This window comes from Protopterus annectens, chromosome 11.part0, assembly GCF_019279795.1.
Source record: "Protopterus annectens isolate FY-2018-M chromosome 11.part0, PAN1.0, whole genome shotgun sequence".
NCBI lineage: Eukaryota > Metazoa > Chordata > Ceratodontiformes > Protopteridae > Protopterus > Protopterus annectens.
Genome location: NC_056745.1, coordinates 1,178,333,007 through 1,178,356,176, shown reverse-complemented (window position 1 = coordinate 1,178,356,176; position 23,170 = coordinate 1,178,333,007). Strand labels below are relative to the sequence as shown.

The 23,170-nt window shown below is 43.7% G+C and overlaps 1 protein-coding gene across 1 annotated transcript in view; it reads right to left on the bottom strand.

Moving 5' to 3' along the window:
• Positions 1 to 23,170, bottom strand: part of RINT1 (RAD50 interactor 1) — a 625,783-nt gene that overhangs the window by 464,329 nt on the left and 138,284 nt on the right. Inside the window, exon 3 of the mRNA XM_044088530.1 lies at positions 9,993 to 10,166. Within this exon, the coding sequence (XP_043944465.1) occupies positions 9,993 to 10,166 (174 nt within the window). The remainder of the gene's footprint in view (positions 1 to 9,992; positions 10,167 to 23,170) is intronic.

Here is a 23,170-nt window from a genome sequence, read left to right as displayed (position 1 = left end):
TGAATACACCACCCCCAACATGACAGTTTCATTCTCTTTTTGCATTATTAATGTAAACAAGGAAGCAAGTCTTACTTTTGTGAATACTTTAATAATGCAGGCTCAGCACACCTCATATCAGTTTGTACAGGACATCTTTCTATCTTAGTTTTAGGTACCTTTATCACAGGTTCAGAAATAAGACTTGGAGAACAGTGACAAGTATACTAATTTCAGGTGTACAAGGAAGTCTCCAGTAAAGACTAGTATACTCTTACAGAATGCACAGGAACACTGCTTTTCTGATGACTATACTCTTGTAGAAAGCGATTTAAATAAAATACACAATTTAATAAAAATAAAAGTAAAATATTGGCCTTTTTAAGTTTAAATTCTACCATCATGTTACTGCATTTAAACAAGTATTTTTAAAAGGTGTAAACAGAATCAATAATGACGTATGCCTGACTAAAACACTGACTAAACATCACCTTAACCTTAAAATCATGGTTACAGACCAAGACCATCCCAATAAAAAGGAATGGGGGGGGTCACAAATTACTCCCGGGTCTACATTATGAACTCTAAAAGCCCAGACGGCAAACAGCTTAAACACCGAAAATGCCATTTTTTGAAGTCACTCTTGTGGGGGGCCCCCCGCTAATTATATATACCAACTCCAAGATCGCACTACAGTGAGGGAAGGGCAAATTTTCCAATCTTCACTGTACCGCGATCTCACAATAAACACATTGATGAATGGCATTTTCTATGTTAAAGCCATTCGCTCTCCAGCCTGTTCGATTTCATGATAAGAACCCATTACTCCTCCTGCCCCCGACTACTATTTTTTTAAACATTGTAATAATAATACAATCATAATATTCATTTACAAAAATAAAAATGAATTATCAAATGTGTATTCTGTTTTCTACAGCAGTAATTAAAATACACCTGGTAAACTTAAAAGCCTCTCTGTTCTGTACTATGCTATTAAAATCAGTGAACTATTTTTTTTAACCAGTGTAGTCCACAGCTGCTGAATGGTACTAAGATTGCTGTTCAACATGCTCAGCAAACAGCACTTCTTATATTTCACATACATCTTTTATGCTATTACACAGAAAATGCACAATGTTATGCTTGCACATACCAACACAGCAAAAATATGTGATTTTAATACATCAAACTGAGGAGTCCAGGTGTAATAACTTCTCTGTGCAGAATTGGAAGTTATGTACTTACTATAACTTGGCATCTGTGTTGTCCATTTTCATTGCCCACGAATGGGTCTAGGATCAGATTCTCAGATCCAACTTGACCACATACACAAGGCTTCAGATCAAAAGCTCGAGCTCCTCCCTCTACCCATAATGCTCCATACCATCCCCAACTTCTCAGATCGAGTTTGCTGCCCTATTGCCCACTGTGCTATAAAGACAGGACAGACACAAGCAAGAAGATGAGCCTCAAATCAAGAACACAAGGGTTCCAACAACATCTAAAGATCCTTCAAGGAGCAACAGGGCCAGGGGACAGTTATGAGGGAAGGTGAGGAAGAATGAAAATGGACAACACAGATACCAAGTTATGGTAAGTACATAACTTCTAAATTTGATGTTCTTTTCAATCTTCCTCACGAATTGGTCAGAGTCCAAAGCTATGCAACTCCGGGAGGCCTTCAGGGAAGGACATGCCAGAGCACTGTCGAACCAAAGGAAGCTCTGCTTCTGGAAACAATGTCTACTTTGTAATGTGTAACAAAGGTTTGAGTCTTTCACCAGGTGGCTGCAGCGCTGATATCATCAATGGAAGTTCTTGAAGAAAAAGCAGATGATGTAGCTATAAATCTATTGGAGTATGCTTTAGGAGGATGATGCAACTCCAAAACTTTTTGAGAATAAATCAGTGTGATACAATCAGTAATCCATGTGGCCAGAGTGAGTTTGGATATTGCCTGACCCAAGCGATTAGGGGAAAAAGACACAAAGAGCTGATCAAACTTCCTGTACTCTTTCGTTCTCAGAAGATAAAAAAGTAATTGCCTGTGAACATCAAAAACATGCAACATATATTTGCCTTTATTACAAAATTTTGGAAAGAAAACAGGTAATTGTATGGACTGGTTATTTGTATTCTCTATGGCCACTCTAAGCAAACAGGAACAGTTGGTTCATAGAGGCACCCTATCCTTATGGAAAATAATGTAAGGAGGCCTAGCTGGTAAGGTCTGGAGTTCAGAAATTCATTTTTGCTGATGTAACAGCTACCAGAAACTTCATGTCACATTTGTCCACCAGTTCAAAGAATGTTTGAGTTAAACCTTGAAGGACCAACATCAGATCCCAAGGGGGAGAGGGATCCTTTATTGGAATCGTAAGAAGGAAAATTCCCGTCATGAAAGCTTTATATAGTTTGGAAGATGTCAAAGAAAAAAATTCATTACCAGCATGGAAGTTATATATGACTGCCAACTGAAGTTTGATAGTAGAAAAACTAGTTCCTTCCTTGAAAAGAGTTGTGAGAAAAAGATGGATGACCGTAGTAGGTGGTGAAAAGGGATCAATATTCTTCTTGGAAGCCCATATAGAAAATCTTTTCCGCTTACTTCTGTAGACTTTCTTGGTGGAGGCCTTCTGGGATGCCAAGATAATATTACAAACTGGGGAAGTGAGCCTGGACTGTCTAACAATCACTGAAAGTGGAGAAATCATGTGGTCAGTTTCAGGGCTTGAAGATTAGGATGGTGAATTCCTGAAAGGTGAGATAAAAGATCCTGAATGGGCTCTAGTATCCCTGGAGGATATTTCAAGTGAGACCACAGAAAGGGAAACCAAAGCTGTCAAGGCCAGAAGGGGACAATGAGGATGACTGAGCTCTTCAGCCTTCTTGCCTTCTGTAGTAATTTTGGAATGAGAGGAAGAGGGGGTTAAGCATAAAGGAGACTCTGGGGGCTAATCATGAATCAGAGCATCCCTTGGTGACTCCTCCGGGGGGAGGGGGGAAATCACAGTGAAATACATGCTCCACTTGTTGAGGGGAGAGGCAAATAGGTTGCACCAAGGTTGACCCCAGCGGCTGAAAATCATATTCACTACTGTCTGATTCAGGGACCTCTCCTGGGGAATCAGAATCGACTTGCTGAGTGTGTCTGCTAACATGTTGGTTTTTCCCAATATGTGCGTTGGAAAAAGAAGGCAGTCTGAAGAGGAGACCACCCATTCCCAGACTCTCATGGCCTCTCTGCACAATGGGTAGAAACAGGTTTCTTCTTGTATGCTGATGTACCAGACTACTGACATGTTGTTCGTATGGATTGATATAGTCCCTAGAGGAAGAATGTCCCGAAAGGCTTGCAACGTTAGAAGAACTGCTCTCGTCTCTAAGACATTGATATTCAAAATGGTCTTCACAGGGGATCACGTGCCTTGGACCATCTTTCACAAGAAATGACCCATCCCCACCCCAGTTAGGAAGCACCTGTGGTCGCTGTGACTATCGGAGGAGGAAGAGAGAACGGTCTGCCCAGAAACAGATCATCTGAGTGGGTCTGTCACAAAAGGACATACTGCCAGCTCAGCTGCCTGGAATTTTGTAAATAATTATATGTCATTTGTGAATATTAATATAATTTATATTCAAGTGTGACAGAAGGAGACACTGCCACCCCAGCTATCTGTAATTCTGTAAATAATTATCTGTCATTTGTGAATATCAGCAGGATGCAATTGCTTGTGTTACCACTGTATTAGAACTGTATGTTGTCTGTATATCAAAGCTGCTGGTACAGACGTGTGTATAAAGTACTGAGCTTAAGGATGTGCCCACAGTGTACCCTACTGGAAAAGAAGAGAATTCCTTATAAACTATTGTACTTGTGTAAATGTATATGTTTTAACAGTAGAAACTAGAACATAGAGGGTTAACTGGCAAAAAAATTCAGGCAAATAGTTGAAATAAATTGTTTTATAACCACTTAATAAAAGAGATGTTCTCTTTCAGTTTCAGTTCAACAGGAGACATAATGTCTAGAACTAGGAAGCCTACTGATGGCGACGCCTTGTGTGGCAGCAGCCTCTCCAGCTCCCAATGTGCGTTTTGTGGTCTGTTTTGATCCACTGGGTATGGTCAAATGTTCAACCTGGTGTTCATGGTGTCCGTGTTTTTGCTATGGGGGTTGCTGGACTGCGATCATAACTATAAATGGAAGTTTGGGCCTTCAGTAGAGAGTTGAGTGAGGTGCAGACTGCAGAATGCTGGATTCAGACTCTTAGCTGCCGGGTTATGCTTTTGAAAATCCGGTGTTGGATTTTGCTGGGTTGGATGGAGCTGGATTAGATCTAGAGGCTGTTGATGACTGTTGGAATGCCGGAGATGGAGCTGGTGAGATTTAAAAGGATGGCTGAACTGGTGGGGCCATTCAGAGCGATCGTGCTGGCTGCAGATGGCAGGGGTCCATTTTTTGTCTGCCATTTTGTTTTGATAAGATTTGGTTGGTGGTGCTGGAGACTACCTTCATGACCTGACTGTGACTTGGGATACTGCTGGTATGGAGAGAACGATAGTAACGGCAGGGACATAGTGGACTGCTGTAGTCCATGGGATCAGTGGTAAATGGTTGCTTCTGTACCTACTGTTGGACTCTGTCACTGTTGTAAATGTTGTTGTATTTTTGTTCTGTGCTGCTGTGATTTGTTTTTCTTTTGTTACATTTGAGCTAGAGAAATGAAATTTTGTTCAGCTGTACACTTGTGTATGGTCTGAATGACAATAACGTTACTTTTGACTTTGACTTCACTGCATTGTATTGCAAGTGTTTTATGTCTCCTAGCAGCTGCAAACATCTGAAGGCTGTGTGTTTTCACAGGGAGATGCTAAATGCTAGTAGTGTCTGACAATGGGAGTTTAGCTTGGGAACTAAAGTCAGGTGACAAAAAGTGATGTCATCCTGCCTGCTACCCGTGCAGTAATATTTGACATTAATTTAAGAACTCTGTGTGTGTGAGAGAGAGAGAGAGACCGTGCATTTTTGTATTTGTCTTTGACCTGACAACATCCACTCACCACCTCTGCACTTGCCTTGCTGTAACTAAGCTAACTCGGGTACAGTAATTTCTCTTAGATTCACTAAGGAATATAGTAAGGATTAGTTTAGATGTTTTCTGTATTTATTTGAGACTGTCCAGCAATGTTGATTTAAATATTGCCTGTGATTTTGAACTCTGAAGTTACGGTGATGATTTATTGAGTATTTTCGTGTTCTTTTCTTATTTATTATTAAATATATTTAAACCTTTCAATTGTGGCTGGCCTGTTTAGAGATATGTAAGCTCTTAAGAATACTTGCATATCTATTTGGTGACACTGTACAGGCCACACGCAATAGCCTGGCTCTTGGTCATACTACCATTTGGATTAATATTAACATTACACAGTAAGATTGGACACCCTTAGCTAAGGCCCTTAAAGTACGTGATAAGTAGTGGGTGGTGGTGGAAACTACCTTATAGTCTGGGCAGAAGGGGGCATAGCAAGTAAACCTGTGCCAGCCTTTCCCAGGTGTGTGTGTGTACAAATCAAACCTCAAAGTGTGTGCCAGATACTTGGGCATGGACACAAAGCACTGGTTGGACAGAGAGGGTGCTAGAGGTCTTGGTTTGGCCATGCAACTTAGATTTCAACCCTATAGCTGTGCTAGTGGGGAATCTTATTGGGGATCTGGAGAAAGGAGAAACTAGCTCCAGACTGACTGTGGTCTCTGTGTGCTGTTAAGGGAAATTGCACTTTACTGTGTGTGTACTTGTCATCCTCCCATTGCGTATGTCCTGCACTGTTGCCAGTAGTGGGGATTGAGGCTCCTTGACTACAGGGCCAGTGCTGGGGTGTCACAGGGTCCACCAGCAAAGGTGGCATTTGCAAATGGAAGTGAGTTTTATGGAAAAGGATTCAGGCTGGTAAAGAATCGACCACTGAACTGCCAGTGTCCACTGGAGAATTCACAAAAAGAATCTTGCTAGAAGAACTAGAAGAATGGCAGTTGACATTGATACAAGAGCTTGTAACACTAGTTTTGCTGGAGGGGACAAAAGAGACAGCATGTCCAGCACCAGATTTCTCAATGATGTGATGCAATGAGGAGGGAGTGACGGCATTTGAGTCAAAGTATCCAGTTAAGTCCCTATAAATCCAGATTCTGTCCAGGATTCAGCTTCGATTTGGCAAAGTTTACTGTAATTCCTAGGGAGTTGGAGACCTGAAGCAAGTAATCCCCGGCTTGTAGAAGATGGTGCCTGGTTGGGGGCGATGAGCAGCCTATCATCTAGGCAGGAAACACCTGGAATCCTTGAGTCTCAAGTGAGCTGCCACAACTGCCATGCATTTGGTGAACACCCTGGGGGCTGTGGTGAGACCGAAGGGCAGTGTTCCGAACTGGTAGTGAATGGCTTCCAGCCGAAAGTGCAGGTGTTTCCTGGAGTGCCTGTGGATTTTGATAGGACAGTATGCATCCTGGAGATCTACAGAGCACAGCTAATCATTTTTGCGCAGAAGCAGCAGGATGGACTGAACCATAACCATTTGGAACTGACTTCTTTGCATACTGATTCACAATGCTTAGATCCAGAATTGGTCTCAGGTCTCCCGTTTTCATTGGCACTAAAAAGAAGTGGGAGTAAGTTCCGAATCCTATTTGTTCACGTTGGAACTCCTGCATGAATCTTTTGTAGCAGCTTTTGAACCTCTTGAGCTGCGTACTCCCTCTGAATGGGTGGAACATCAGAAAGTTTCTTCTTTGTGATAGGAGGTGGAAGGGAAAAAATAATGTGGTAACCACTGGATATTATACTTAACACCCATGGATTGTTTGTTAGATTTGTCCAGGCTTGCAGGTCCAGGCAAACACAACCCCTGACTGCCTTCTGAAATGGACAATCAGGCAGCGCTTCATGAGCACTGATGGGGCCCATCACATGAGTTGTCTTTGAAGCCCTGGTTCTGCAAACCTCCTCTGCCTCTAGGTCAATGTCTGCCATTAAAACCTTCTCCTCTGCCTCTGAAGAAAGTATCCCCACCAGAGTCCTGAAAAGGTCCCAAAGATTTCCAGAACCATAGTTTCTTACCACCTCACTGGTGCCTGGAGAAAGTATGTTGAGGGGTAGAGAACTTGTTTCCAATGGCAAAGTCTTTCCTCCTGCCTGCTGCAGGTGACTGTATCTTTTACCAATGGCCTAAACATGGAGGAGCCATTGAAGGGGGCACTAACAAAAGACATCTTGAAGGTTCCACGAAGTCACATGGCTGCATCCAGGCATGTCTCCTAACAGCTACGCCTGAACCTGCTGCTTGTGAGGTTCCTTCCACTGTATTGGAAATTAACCTCATTGATGAATTGGCAATGGATGACACAGTAGCCAGTTGAGGAGAAACCTTCTTGAGGTCCTCCACAGATATGGACTCAGAGAGAGAGAGAGACAGTCTGAAATCTCTCTGTAAGCGAGTAATGTGTGCTAGGTAATTTAATGACCTCAGTGTGAATGTGGCTGAGGTGTACATGTGCTTTCCAAACCTGTCCATCCCTCTGGACTCCCTGTTCAGTGAAAGGACAGAGGATTTTTGTTCCGTTAGCTTTTTCATAGTGGCTGCAGCCACAACTATGGCATCAACTTGAAAACCCTTGCTCCAATGAGGTCTGTCTGAGCAGGGAACTAAGAATTTATCCGGGTGCTTCGGGATAGGCTTGACAGTATCCAGTTTCTTCCAAGCCCAATGGGAGACAAGGTTAAGAAGTTCATCCGCTGGGGGGGGGGGTCACCCAAGACATAGATGAGCCAGCCCCGAATGCCTCCAGAGACACAGATTCCTCAGGAAAAAGATTTTGGGAGGATCAGCCACCTTTCTACTTAAGAATTTGTAAGATGTCCCCAAAGACGTCATCAGGTGGTGATTGGTGGGGATCCTTCCCCCTCGTCAAAATGTGTGTCCTCAGTAAGATACTCCACAGGGGAGTCTATGTGCCTCCTCTTGCACATTCTCTTTCAAGGTGCCTCTTCCACGAGCTGCAAGGGAGAGGCGTTAGAACAGAGGGGGATTCCCTCAAGGGAGCATGTGTGGAGACTTCCTTGAGCTGGCTGACCCTGAGAAGCAGTAATGATTGTCTCAGAGCTCAGACCCGATGAGGGGCAAGGGAAAGGATTTGAGACTAAAGAAGACAGCTCTCTACACAGAGAGAAAGCTCTTTCTACAACCTGAAAGACTGACAGATCCAGGAAAACCTCTCCTCCCTTCCTCGGAGCTGAAGCAGCTCAAGCCAAAAAGTCGGGGCAAACCCTGGATCTGAGCTCTCCAAAGAGATTCAGACCAGAGATGTTGAGGGCGAGGGCATTAAGGGGATGGGAAGGATCTGACAAAGTTGGACCAAAACCCAATCCCTTAGACCCCATGCCAACCACTCTGATCAGAGACCCACCCTGATCTGAAGGCATCCAAGAAGAGTTGGTCAGGGTTATCGTTGCAGTCGAAGGTAGCTTCATCAGATCAGATGTCAAACCTCTTGGAAACCTAGGATCCTGGGACTCAAACTGCAGGACAGATTGGAGAAGGAGACAGAATTGGTTGGGCCGGTGTGCTCACGGATCAGGGAAGGGACAGGACCCCATCTGCATCGGAGCCCTAAGAAATCTCCGCATCATCCTGTCCATGTCAGCCTCACACAAGCTCCTTGGAGACCTAGGTGAAGTTGTAGATGCCGGCCTGGAGTGCTTGTTCGATGTTACGAGTTTTAGGACAAATTCCGGCAAACATATGCTGTTCGTCAGATCCAAAGGGCAGTGAGCCGAGACAGAGGTGGACTGTATAGGAGAACCGGTAAGAGTTGAGACAATTAGATCTGAGGGTTACTGTGGATTCGAGGACCATCTGAGAGCCCGTGGATCGTAGACTTTTTGAAGCTTTTCGGAAGGCTCTGAGGAAGTCTTTGGGGAATTGTGATGCCTCTTCCTCGACTCGAGACCACTGAAGTTGATTTTGAGGGGGGCTTGAGCCCTAGCTGGAAGAAATCCTTTAAGGATCAACTTGTTTCTGCAATCTGAGAGGGCCCTGGGATTACAGGTAGCACACACAGCACATGAATTATCCAGGTCGGCGACTCCCAAACAGCAGATGCACTTTTTGTGGGCATCAGAACTGTGAATCTTATGCTCACAAGAACTGCACTTCTTAAAACCTGTAGGCTCTTCTGATGTGGGTTTCTCAGACATAGCAGGCAAAAGAAGCAGTAAACCACGGAAAAAGAAAGGGTTTGAACAACTTTAAATTCAACCAAAAGGTTAAAATAATACAAAATATAACTTATCTAACAGTACAGAAAACTACAACCTTTTTCTTTTTGTATAGCAGAAACTAAAAAAACAGTAAAGTAGCATTCACGAACTAGCAGATTAGCAATGGTATGATAGAAAAAGGGAAATTATCAAAAAACCCTGCAAACACCTGAAGGAGGATAAAGAGAAAATCTAAGTTTTAAGATAATAACAAGGTACAAAAAAAAACCACCCAAACTATACAGAAAAATTTTTACCAAAAGATACTCTTACTTGAACAATGGGGTCTTCCATCTTGAGGCTATGGCAGAAAATGATATCTGGAGAATTAGGGATGGTATTGACCATTATGGGTAGAGGGAGGAGCTCAAGCTTTGGATCTGAAGTTGTGTGTATGCGGCAGAGTCAGATCAGAGGATTAGATCTTAGATCATAAGTGAGGAAGAATGAAAAGGACAGCATCAGATTATGTTATTTTTTAGCCATGAAAAGTTTCTAGGTTGCCCTCAAATGAGTCCCCTACTATGAAATGTTCTCCTAAACACCTGGCAACACAGCTCTTCTAATACCTAGTGTGCGGCTATGCCACAGAATTAAGACCTTTGATAAACCATACATCAAAATTACAGACCTTCATGAAAAACACAACACATCCTTAAAAACAGCAACAACACTTGTACCGTTTCAACTTCTTACCTTGTGAGCTTATCTATAATAATTTTGTGCCAGAACTTCACAGTCGCTCTCATGAAGTCTTGCAGATGGGTGCAGGAGGATTCTTGAAGCTTTATATCCAATTCAGCCATCGACATCAGGCTATTAGCTGCCTCAGAGACATTACTAGTCATCAGGTGTTGCTGGATGTTATCACTGTAAGACAATACAGTAGGTTAATACTCTGCACTTATATTCATAGTATACCGCGGTACTAGTCGTCAGGTGTTGCTGGATGTTATCACTGTAAGACAATACAGTAGTTAATACTCTGCACTTATATTCATAGTATACCACGGTGGTGGTGCTGCGGTAGTGTTGTCGCCTCACAATAAGACGCTGTCCGGTTCGATTCACAGCTAGAGCGTCTTCTGCGTGGAGACATGCGTGAATGGGCGTACCTTCGTTGAAGGTTGTGCGTCAGGGCCGGTAATGTGGCACGTAAAAATCAACTACCAATCATTAGCGGACCGGAGTTCCACTGTGGCGACCCCTAACCGGGAAAAGCCGAAAGACACAACTTATATTCATAGTACAGTTAAAAGAATATAATAAACTGCTCTTCTGCAACTAACAGGGTCTCTGCTTTGACATGGCTTCTGAAGCTAGTAACAAATATGAAAGCTGTCACATGAAATCATTTTTGTACTTCTTTCAATTCCAGGCCACCACTGATACTGATACTGATATCAAGTCATTGTTCTCCTACTGTAGGTGGCCAATGATTTTTTTTATATAATTTTTTTAAATGCCCCATCATTCACCTTTAGACCTAGGAGATATACAAAGTATAATGTACGCAATGTAGCAGTTAAGCTGAGAGCATACTTCCAAATGCTGAGCACCCTACAGGCACTGTGCATTCTTCAGTGTGCACTTTCACATGCAAGCACCCCACACTCAGATTGCATTCCATCTTGCCACACTTACCTGCCATAGTAGGTATTTTCACACTAGGGCTAGCTCCTGTATCAATGGATACTCCTTCATTCCCCAGTAACAAACAGTTGACCACTGGCTGCACAGTTTTCTTCCCCCCTCCTGCTTGGCTATCTGGTCCCTGGTTACCAACATTGCTCATGGAAGCCCTCCCTCTTTGCCAAGAGGACAAAGAAATTACAACAGTGTAGGTAACTTACCATAATGGTAGATGTTCAAACAGATCACTGTGGCAGTACTCCTTATGCTATGAAGGACCTGTTCATCCAGGCAGCCTGTCAAAGTTCAGGAATCCTTCCCCTACAGGCACATGTCCACCCTAGGCATGTGCCGAGCACTAAGAGAAGCATACATCCATACCATCTTCGGAGCTTTCTTGCCCTGCTTCAGGTGTAAATAACATACTAACTTTCTAAAGTAATGTGAGAGAACTTGGACCTATAAAATTAAAGCAGGGTGAAATAAAACAGCACAGAAAGTGTTAGGGTGGATGAAGAAAAACTTTGGGGAACACCTCATTCCAGCAAAGCCAAAACAGAAGAGAGTACCTAACTGTGGGGGGGGGGGGAGCGGGGGTAACTCTACTCTAATATGATCTATTTGAACATTTGCAATATATTATCCTTCACAACTGTATTATGTTCTTCATTACATCACTGTTGTAGTATTCCTTACATATGGGAAAACTCTTCAAGCTTAGTTAGATGGGGTGGATAAAAGTGGGGAAGAGGGAGCTCCCTCTGACTTTAAGAGTCCATGAAGGATAGCCATGGGATACCCACTTCTTGCTCTAGATTGAACATACTGTTTGTAAAGATCGGTAAAGGTGTGCAAAGAGAACCAATAGGCAACTCCAAAAATAGTTTTATATATCTGCACATTATACAAAAAACCCTGAAGTAGCTACAGTTCTGGCAAAGTGGGTCTCAAGATGTTCTGGTAATCATTTCATACAATTAGAATAGCAGAAATTAACTGCACTGCAAATCCATTTTGGAAAGATTTGCCTAGACTATGATAAACCCATTCCCTTTCCTGCAAAAGAAAGAAATTCTCTCCAATTTTTAGTTCCCACCTCCCCAAGTAAAATCTGAGTTATCCATCTTTGTTGTTGACTAGTTTAGTCCCACTAAACTAGTGAGCTCTTTTCATGTGAGACCAGAGGCAGTACTGCCAGTTTACTTTTTCACCTTTTGGATTATCTGCATCATCAAGGGTGTTCACAAAGTGCCTGGTTCCATTGTTGACTTCCTGTAGACTCCCAAGAATTAATCTGGATGGTTGTCTGATCCAAGTTAATTCCACTTCAAACCTTATAGAGGGATTTTAAGTTTCTATGAGCACCCTCCAGAACTTACTGTAAATCTGGAGCCTTCTCCAGTTCCTTCTGGAGTGGTCTTTTCTAGGTTGCCTGATAGATGATACAATTCAAACAACCTTTTTATCTCCAGACAAAACCATAGATGTCCTTCAAGGATGCATCTGCAGTCCTTACAAATGGGTTGTCCTGTCGTCAGGCAGCCCTTCGGTCGGCCGGATTCCAAAGTCTGGGTCTGGCCTCGGCTGGTGTCGCACTTCACCCGACGCCTTTATACCCGAAGAACTGCCGCTATGACATCAGCCGACGCCATTTTCCTCAGTGTTTCTTGCCCCAGATGCCAGGTGCCCTCTAGGAAGGCTAAATTTGGATAAATGCAAATGGTTCCAAATAGTAGAGAGCAAACAAAAAATAAGCATGTATGTACATATATACAAACAAATACACCATAATAGATTCCCCCAGCTAGCTACAAGATGGGCAAATACCCTAGGAGTACCACAGAGGGGAAGGAGGGTGGGTAATCCTGACTGCAGATGCATGTCTATCGGACATCTACATTTATGGTAGGTACAAAACTGTACTATGTCCTTCAAGGATGCATCTGCAGTCCTTACAAATGGGTAGAATACCATAGCCAAACTGGGGGAGGAGGAGAAATAAGATTATGGTGTAGTTAAGATCCCTTGCAAAACAGCAGTGGCAAAACCTGCTCGGGATCTGGAGTATAAAGGTAAATTATAATGCTTGGCAAATGTATGCACGGAGCTCCAAGTAGCAGCCTCTAAAATGTCTTTGGTAGCCACTCCTCGTAAAAAAGCTGTGGTAGTGGCTGTAGCCCTTGTAGAGTGAGGCCTGATGTTTTCTGGAGTTTTCTTCCCATGGTAGGAGTAACAAAATCTGATGCAATTTCCTATCTACTTAGAGATTGTCTGTTTTGAAATTGCTTTTCCTTCCATTCCTGTTGCATATGCTACCAGTAGCTGGTCAGTTTTTCTGTTGCTCTTGGTCCTGTCCAGATAGTAACGTAATTGTCTATGTACATCCAAGGTATGCAACAGTCTTTCTCCCCTGTTCTGTGGGTTGGGGAAGAATGTAGGCAGGTGGATAGCTTGATTTAAAGATACCCTGGAGACCACCTTTGGCATAAAAGTAGGATTAGTTCTCATGGACACTATCTTGATGGAAGATCAGGAAGGGCTGTACTGCCATTAATGCCTGTAGCTCAGATACCCTTCTTGCTGAAGTGATTGCAAGCAGGAAAGCAGTTTTCCATGATAGGTATTGTAATTCTGCTGTTGCTGCTGGTAGGTATTGTAATTCTGCTGTTGCTGCTGGTTCGAAAGGAGGTAGTGTCAATTTTTCTAGCACAAAGTTCAAGTCCCGTGCTGGCAATGGCGGCTTCCTAGGAGGTTTTACATTTTTAATTCCTCTCAGAAACTGCCTGAGCAGAGGATGTGAGAAGACTGGAGGATCCAAGTTGTATTCTGCTGAAATGGCTGATGCATGAATCTTAATGGAAGAATAGGACAGGCCGTTGTGGAAGAGCTCTGCCAAGTATTCCAGGATGTTAGCTATGTTTACCAGTGACACATTCTCTCCTTTTGCTGTACTCCAAATGAGATATCTTTTCCATTTTGCTGAATAATTTATTCTTGTTGAGGGTCTGCGAGCCTCCAAGATAATGTCTTTAACCCTTTGAGATAAATCTGGGTTATTTGGTCTTATACAATGTTCCAGGCAGCCAGCTGCAGTGTTTTCAGGTTTGGATGCAGGGTTTTGAAGTTGTTCTGTGTTAACAGCAAGGGAACTAGGGGCAGAGGCCATATTTGTTCCCGAGACATACTCCTCAGTAATGGGTACCAATGTTGCCTTGGCCAGTCTGGAGCTATCAGGATGATCCTTGGACGGTCTTCTTTGATCTTCAATAGCACCTTGTGCATCAAAGGAAGAGGTGGGAATGCATATGCTGTCAGGTTTTTCCAACTGTAAGATAGGGAGTCCACTTTCCAAGCAAGTGGGTGGTACGTCCTTGTGCAGAATTTTTTCAGTTGGTGATTGTGTGGGGATGCAAATAAGTCTATTTCTGGTAGTCCCCATTTCCTTGTAATGGTTTTGAAGATGTCTGGATGCAGCATCCATTCATGGGCATCCGTGGCAGTTCTGCTTAGGATGTCTGCTAGTATATTTTCTTTTCCTGGCACAAAAATTGCTTGTAACTGAATGTTGAAGCTCAGTGCCACATTCCAGAGGTCCATTGCCATCCGGCATAGAGGGTATGAATGTGTGCCTCCCTGTTTGTTGATGTACCACATAACTGTGGTGTTGTCCGTCCTTATCAGCAGTTGACCCTGTTGAAGAAATGGTCTGAATGCCTGAATTGCCAGTTTTACTGCCAGCATTTCCTTTTGATTTATGTGTAGGTGCAGCTGGTCTTGAGTCCATAAGCCTTGTATGCACTTGTCCAGCATGTGTGCCCCCTAACCGAGGTCTGAAGCATCTGTTGTGATGGTCTGGCTTGGTTGAGTGCTGTGGAAGGGCAGTCCCTTGTTTGTTTGACAGGCCTGAGCCCACCATTGGAATTCTTGCTTCAGACATGGAATTATTGGAATTTGGGTTTCTAGGCTGTGCTTGTGCTGAGACCATAAATTCCTTAGGTACCACTGTAACTTTCTCATATGTAGTCTGGCATGCGGAATCAATATTATGCAGGATGCCATGTAACCGAGAGCTTGCAGGACTTTTCTTGCTGTTAGCTGGTTCTGCTTTGTTAATGCCATGAAGTAGAAAGGGAGTTGCTCCTGTTTTTCTACTGTCAGGAAAGCCATTTGTTTTGATGTGTCCAGATCTGCACCCAAGAAGGTTATCCTTTGGGATGGTATCAGCCTTGACTTTTTTATATTGACTGTGTATCCCAGGGCTTGTAGTAGATGAATGACCCTTTGCAAATCTTTTGTTAATTTGTTTATGTTGTCCGCTTTTAACAGGCAGTCGTCCAGGTAAGGGTAAATTTGAATTCCCTGAAGCCTGCAATGAGCAATTACTGATGCCAGGCATTTCGTGAATACTCTGGGCGCAGTAGATAAGCCAAAGGGCAATGCTGGGAATTGATAATGCTCTGATCCTGCAAGAAATCTGAGGTATCTTCTGCAATTTGGTCGTATGGGAACATGCAGGTATGCCTCCTTGAGATCTAGAGTTACCAGCCAAGACTCCTTGCCTAGCATGGGAAGAAGCTGCTGTAGGGTCAGCATTTTGAATTTTGGAACAATGAGGTATGTGTTTAGAGCGGACAGGTCGAGAATAGGCCTCCATTGTTTTTCTTTTCTTGGTACCATGAAAAGTCTGGAGTAAAATCCTTGCCCTTGTTCCATAGATGGTACCCTTTCTACAGCTCTCATCCTTAGTAAGTGAGTTATTTGTTCTAGAGCTTCTGTCTTCTGATTTGGAGGTAGGTTTGGCATTCCTCTCTTCCTTGGTATAGTATGGAAGTGAAACCTGTAACCTTGGTCTATTGTCTGTAAAATCCATTTGTCTCCTGTGATGTAATGCCAGTTTACTGAAAATAAGGCTAGCTTCCCGCCTAAGGGTGCCTCTAGTTGTTCCCTGGTAGGCGGTGCCAGAGCCAAGTCACTGTGATTGTCCTGTGGAAGTGGTGGTGGTGGCTGGATTTGTGGCTGTACCTCGCTGGTTGTTAGCCTGCCACTGACGCCCCCTGTAGGCACCTCTGGATTGACCCCTGCCTCCTGAGCGTCTATTCCTGCCTCTTGGAGCTCTGGAGGTGTCTGGAAAGGACCAATTCTTGGAAGGCCAGTTCCTGCTAAACCTTGGAGGCTGGACCTGCAAGAAATCCTTGACTGTCTGGACAGATTTTGCTTTCTCTTCCACCTTCTTCAGCACCTGCTGTGCAGGGGAGCCAAACAAATTGAGCTTATCCATGGGAGCATCTAGGAGCTTTGATTTAACATGGTCTGGTAAGGACTGTTCTTTTAACCATGCATGTCTTCTGATCACTGTGCCAGTCATGGCTGATCTAAAGGAAGCCTCCAGTGCATCATAGCCGCATTTTAAGGAATGATTACTGACCTGCTGAATGTTATGTACCATTTCCTGTACAGATTTTTGTCTAATGGTTCATCCGAGGACAGTTTTTTAGTTAACTGGTCTAACATAAATTCCTGATACTGAATCATGTGGAATTGACAGTTCAAGGCCCTAGCTGAAAGAGTAGCAGAAGTGTAAACTTTTACCCCATCTCTCTACGGCCCTAGCTTCCCTTTGAGAGGAGAGTGGGTTTTGGTAGAGGTAGCTGCTACAGCCTTGGGTCCCTGGGAGATAGTTTCGGGATCTGCAAAAGGGGCCTTATACAAATGATAATGTGTGTCCAGAACCCTGTAGTACCTATCGGGCTTAGCAGGGGCCGGAGGAAGAGAGTCAGGAGCAGTACAAGCATCATTAAAAGCATCATCCACAACAGTAAGTACTGGAGGAATGGCTAAAGGCCTATGCTGTGGCAAATGCAAAAAGGTTCTAAGCCTTTTCCTAGAGTCTGAAAAATCCTGGCCCTGCCATTGAAATTGTTCCCTCATAGCATGCAAGGTTGCCCCAAAAGAAAATTCCTCAGGCGGAGAGGCAGAAGGAATGGACTCTTCTGCATCAGAGTCCTCATAAGGAGAAAAAGGGGCCTCTGGAGGGTCTGAATTATCTGATTCATCAGAGGAGCCATCTGAAGAAACTGGCTCAGGGGGCTCTACTCTAGTCCTCTTCTCTGGAGGTGGGTGAGAGGCCCTGTCTGGATGTGGTTGGGATCCCCGGATCAAAGAAATGAGATCCTCTGCTAGACTAAGCATTTGAGAACTAGAACTGGGCCTGTGAGAGGGGGGTCTTAGTAGGCACAGTTTTGGTAGTTTTTGCTGCTTTAGCCCTGGCAAAGGCCTTAATCGACATGGATGCAGGAGGCCTAGCAGCTCCACGTGCAGGGGTAGAAATATCCAAAGGGATAGTATCTGATAAATCCTGTGAACCTGCAGGAGCAGGTGGGATTTCAGTAGCAGATTCAGCCAAGCTGGATGAGGCCTCGGTAAGTGGCAAGCTTTCGGCCGAAGGAAGAACCGTGGACTCGGTTTCAGCCGAAACCGAGACACTCGCGGTTGGCTTAACCGCGGTTTCGGCCAAAACCGCGGACCGTGAGTGTCGGTCCTTTTCCTTGCGTTTTTTAGAAATTTGCATAGTCGGAGTATCCGACGGCATAATGTAAGCAAGCGGGCGAAAAACTCTTCAGCAAACTCAGACCGACGTCTAAGCGTTCGTCGGTTGAAAGAAGCACAGGCTAGACAAGCTGCTACGTCGTGGTCTGGGCCTAAGCAAGGTAAGCAGTAAGAGTGGAAATCTTTATGAGGTATTTGTTTCCCACAATTTAAACAGTTTTTCACTTTTTCTGACATCGGCTGAGGCAAGAAAGAGTCCCCAACGAGGTACTTAGCTTTTTAGAAGTCTTCGGTACTTGTAGTAGAAATCTCTGGTTTTGACCGACCGGCACTTGCGAACAGCTTCTGCTTCGGGCGCCACGCGGCAAGAAAGACTGAGGAAAATTACGTTGGCTGATGCCTTTATACCCGAAGAACTGCCGCTATGACGTCGGGTGAAGTGCGACACCAGCCGAGGCCAGACCCAGACTTTGGAATCCGGCCAACCGAAGGGCTGCCTGACGACAGGACAACCCATTTGTAAGGACTGCAGATGCATCCTTGAAGGACATCTACGGTTTTGTCTGGAGATAAAAAGGTTGTTTGAATTGTATCATCTATCAGGCAACCTAGAAAAGACCACTCCAGAAGGAACTGGAGAAGGCTCCAGATTTACAGTAAGTTCTGGAGGGTGCTCATAGAAACTTAAAATCCCTCTATAAGGTTTGAAGTGGAATTAACTTGGATCAGACAACCATCCAGATTAATTCTTGGGAGTCTACAGGAAGTCAACAATGGAACCAGGCACTTTGTGAACACCCTTGATGATGCAGATAATCCAAAAGGTGAAAAAGTAAACTGGCAGTGCAAGCGACTCCAAGATACCAAGACAGAGAATTTTAAGTTTTTTTATGACTTTCATGGATAGGCACGCATAAGTAAGTAAGTAAATAAAGCTCAAGTCCAGCATAACCAGAAGAGCATCTGTGCGAACAAGAGGGAAATAAGAGGAAAAAGGAAGGGCATTCTAAGGTGAAGAACCCTTAGAAAAGTGTTGAGTCTAGACAGATCTAGAATACACTTCCAATTTACTTCTCTCCTGGGGACTAGAAAAAGCCTTGAATAAAAACCTTTTCCCATTTGAAGTACAGGCACGGCTTCCATGGACTTTTGACAAAAGAAAATTTGAAACAATTGTTGGAATATGGAGTTCTTGACCTTTTACAATCTGTGGTATGCCTGAAGTGGTTAGTTTAGAATTCCACCAAAACTTGTAACCTCTTCTTATGATGTGAAAGCCCCAAGAGTGGGAAGTGATTTTTTTCTCTTAAATGGAAGGCAGAGGGAAAGTTTACCAACCATTATTTGGGGGGGGGGGGGGGGGCTCGAAGGCCAGAATGGGAAAGGAAAGGGACAGTCATCACTTGTTTCTAATGCTGTTGGAAACCAGGAACACAGAAAGCTTAGACTTAAGAGTCCCTTTGCCATTTCGTTTTTAACTGTATTTTACCAGATGTTTTGGGTGCTGCTGTTTAGATTTAGTCTGTTTACTAAAAAAGGAGCCAATTTTTGGAAATCATTCTTTGTTATATCCATATACAAGAAAAACGAAAGTTGCTTTACACCCTGTGTGAAGACTGGGTGAAGATAGATGAAGGCTGCCAGCCTAGCCAGATAGAATTTTGAAGATAATTCTGTCATCTGAAAATATTAATGTAAACCACAGGCTTGTTGTCTTAAATGGAAAAAAATACTGTTACATGTGGAACTGCAAAAATGTAACAGTGGTAAGAAAGTCAAGCATTTTATGACTGTCTTTGTCATTTAAAGGTGGCTCTGGCCAGTCTAGATGAAGGAATTCTTTCTATTGTTTTAACCAAGAGTTAAATTGCTAGATTTAAACATGCAAATGTATTTTTATTGCTCTGCTTCCTGATAAGCTGCAAGATAACAAAAGGAGAGGTTAAGAATGTAAATGTAGTTTCTTTTAGCCTGGGAACCCACAGAAGTGTGAAGAATGATGTAATGTGAACCAGGAATGTGATTTTAAAAACAGAGAGAATCAGAGAGCATTAAGCATTTTTGTCTGGACTATCCAACTCCTCAGCACTGTCTTGCTTTATATGCAAGTTTATCTTACACACTTGTGTTTTCTCTTAGAAATACCTAGAGACTAGAAAGATTAGACTAACCCTCGGATTCACTAATCTTCCGTGCAGGACTAACTTAGTCCTGTACAGAAGCGCCCGTGTAGGGGCAGGATGGAAATGCATCATGCATAATAATGAAGGCTCGCTGCCCGAGCTCCCAGGCATACACGGAGCGTGTATGAGTGCAGGAGGCATGTCTAAGAGCAGAGCTCTCAGAATAAACAATTCCCTGCAATGTAGAACAGCAGAAGATGTTAAGAAATGAGCAGGATCGCTCATAGGTGTCCGCATATCCCCACCAACAGTTCCACATGTGTACAACAGCAGCAGTACTGAAAAAGTAAATGAAGAAAAGTACAGTTTTGTACCTACCATAAATGTAGATGTTCGAGTGCTCATACAGCTGCAGTCATTACAGATGGGTTATCCTGCCGTCTGGCGGGTCCTCGGTCGGCCGAATTCCAAAGTCTAGGTCCGGCATCGGTTGTCGTCACTTCTTCCCTGACGTCAGCGTGGCAGGGGTATAAAAGAGGCAGCCGACGCCATTTTCTTCAGTTTTTCTTGCCCCAGATGTCAGGTGCCACCAGAAGGAAGGCAAAACATAATGTATGCAAACATGCAATATAGATAAATCAAAAAACAGTAGTTGCAAGCAAATACACCATAAAAGAATACCCCAAACAGGTTGTATGATAAAGGTGTTTGTCATAAGGCCTGTCCTAAGAGGGGACAGAGGGGGGGGGGTAACCTGGACTGCAGCTGTATGAGCACTCTAACATTTACATTTATGGTAAGTACAAAACTGTACTATGTTCATCATGCATACAGCTGCAGTCATTACAGATGGGAAGAATCCCAAAGCTAAGTAAGGGTGGTAGGCACTAAGTGGAACTAGGAGGAGAGAGGATGCCCTGCAAGACTGCTGTGGCAAAGCCCGCTCTAGATTTAGAGTATAGTGGAAGGTGGTAGTGCTTGGAGAAAGTGTGCACTGAACTCCAAGTAGCTGTTTCCAAAATGTCCTTGGTAGGAACCCCCCTGAGGAAAGCTGCAGAGGTAGCTGTAGCCCTGGTGGAGTGTGAGCTGATGTATGCAGGCACAGTTTTTCCATGAAATGAGTAACAAAAGCATATGCAGTGGGCTATCCATTTTGAAATTGTCTGTTTGGAAATAGCCTTTCCTTGAGCACCTGTAGCATAGGACACAAAGATTTGCTCAGATTTCCTGAATGGCTTTGTTCTGTCCAAATAATAACGAAGTTGTCTGTGAATGTCCAAGGAATGTAGTAGTCTTTCCCCTTTGTTCTGTGGATTTGGATAAAAGGTAGGTAAGTGGATAGTCTGATTCAAAGCTACACTGGATACTACCTTTGGCATAAAGGTAGGGTTGGTTCGTAAGGAAACTCTGTCCTGATGGAAAATGATGAATGGTTGCACTGCCATGAGGGCCTGTAGCTCCGAAACCCTGCGTGCTGAGGTGATAACCAGAAGAAAGGTTGTTTTCCATGACAAGTATTGTAGCTCTGTTGAAGAAGCTGGCTCAAAGGGGGGGGGGGTCAGCTTTTCCAATACGAAGTTGAGGTCCCAAGCTGGAACTGGTGGTTTCCTTGGGGGTTTTATATTTTTTGCCCCTCTGAGGAACTGCCTTAAGAGAGGATGTGAGAATAAAGGAGGGTCTGTGTTGTATTGTGCAGAAATGGCTGAAGCGTGGATCTTGATGGAGGAGAAGGAAAGTCCACTGTTCATCTCAGCTAGGTACTGTAAAATTTGAGGTATATTTATTACCCAAAGATTCTGGCCCTTTTCTTGATTCCAGGAACAAAATCGTTTCCATTTAGTGGAGTAGGCTTTTCTAGTAGAAGGTCTTCTGGCCTCCAAGATGACATCTTGCACCTCCTAGGAGAGGAGAGTCTGTTGGGAAATTAAGGAATTCTCCATGCATCTAGATTTAGGGTTTTGAGTTGGCTGTGAAGGGTTTTGTAGTTGTGCTGGGACAACAGAAGAGGGACTAGAGGTAGGATCCATGGTGGGGAGTGTGTCAGGCTCTTTAGGAGTGGATACCAGTGTTGTCTTGGCCAGTCTGGAGCAATGAGAATCATGTGTGGCCTCTCTGCTCTGGCTTTTAATAGAACTTGGTGGGAAGGCATAAACTGTCAATGTTGTCCAATTGAAAGAGAGTGCGTCCACTTTCCAGGCCTGTGGATGATAGGTCCTTGAACAAAATTTTTTCAACTGGTAATTTCTGTGGGTAGCAAATAGATCTATGTCTGGCTGTCCCCATGCCTGAGTTATCTTGGTGAAAACTTGAGGATGCAACTTCCATTCGTGTGGATCTGTCATATTTCTGCTTAGGTTGTCTGTCAGTGTGTTTGCCTTCCCTGGCAGGAATTGTGCCTGTAGTTGAATTTGCAGTTCCAGTGCTGTGTTCCATAGGGTCATGGCTTGCCTGCACAGGGGGTATGAATGTTTGTTTATGTACCACATGACTGTGGTGTTGTCTGTCCTTATCAATAATTGGCCTGGATGCAGTAGGTCTTTGAAGGTCATAAGAGCATTTTGCACGGCTAGCATCTCCTTTTGGTTGATGTGTAGGTGCTTCTCTTTTTGGGACCTTTTTCCCTGAATGCAGTGATCTGCCATGTGTGCTCCCCAGGTGTAGTCTGAGGCGTCTGTTGTGATGATCTGAGTTGCTTGAGGTACACAGAAAGGGAGACCTGTGTTTCTTTGGCATGCTTGAGCCCACCACAAAAATTCCTTTTGAAGGCATGGAATGAGTGGTATAATTGTTTCCAAGCTGTGGCTGTGTTGAGACCATACGTTTTTTAGGTACCATTGAAGTTTCCTCATATGCAGCTTTGCACATGGGATTAGTAGGATGCAAGATGCCATGAATCCCAGAGCCTGCAGGACTTTCCTTGCAGTTAGCCTGGTGAAGGTTGCCATTTTGCTGAAGTACTGAGACAGTTGCCCTTGTTTATCTGGCGTGAGGTAGGCCATCTGGGTGGTTGTATTCAAGCTGGCACCCAGGAAAATTATCTGTTGAGAACGTATTAGTTTTGATTTCTTTTTGTTCACTGTGTATCCCAGGAAGTTTAACAGTTTTATTACAAATGCCAGATGCTGCAATAGAATGTCCTTGCTGTCCGCTTGGATCAGGCAGTCATCCAGATATGGGTAGATTTGTATTCCTTGTATTCCGCAGAAGGCGATTACTGATGCCAGGCATTTCGTAAACACTCTGGGCGTAGTAGATAAGCCAAAAGGCAATGCAGAGAATTGGTAATGGGTTGAACCTGCAAGAAATCTGAGGTATCTTCCGCAATCTTGTCTGATAGGGACATGCAGGTATGCCTCCTTCAGGTCCAATGTTACCAGCCAAGACTCCTTGCCAGCATGGGAAGAAGCTGCTGTAATGTGAGCATCTTGAATTTTGGCACCTGTAGATATGTGTTTAGGATGGATAGGTCTAAGATAGGTCTCCAATCTTTGTCTTTCCTTGGTACCAGGAATAGTCTGGAATAAAAACCTTGACCTTGTTCTTTTGCAGGTACCTCTTGAATCACTTTCATAT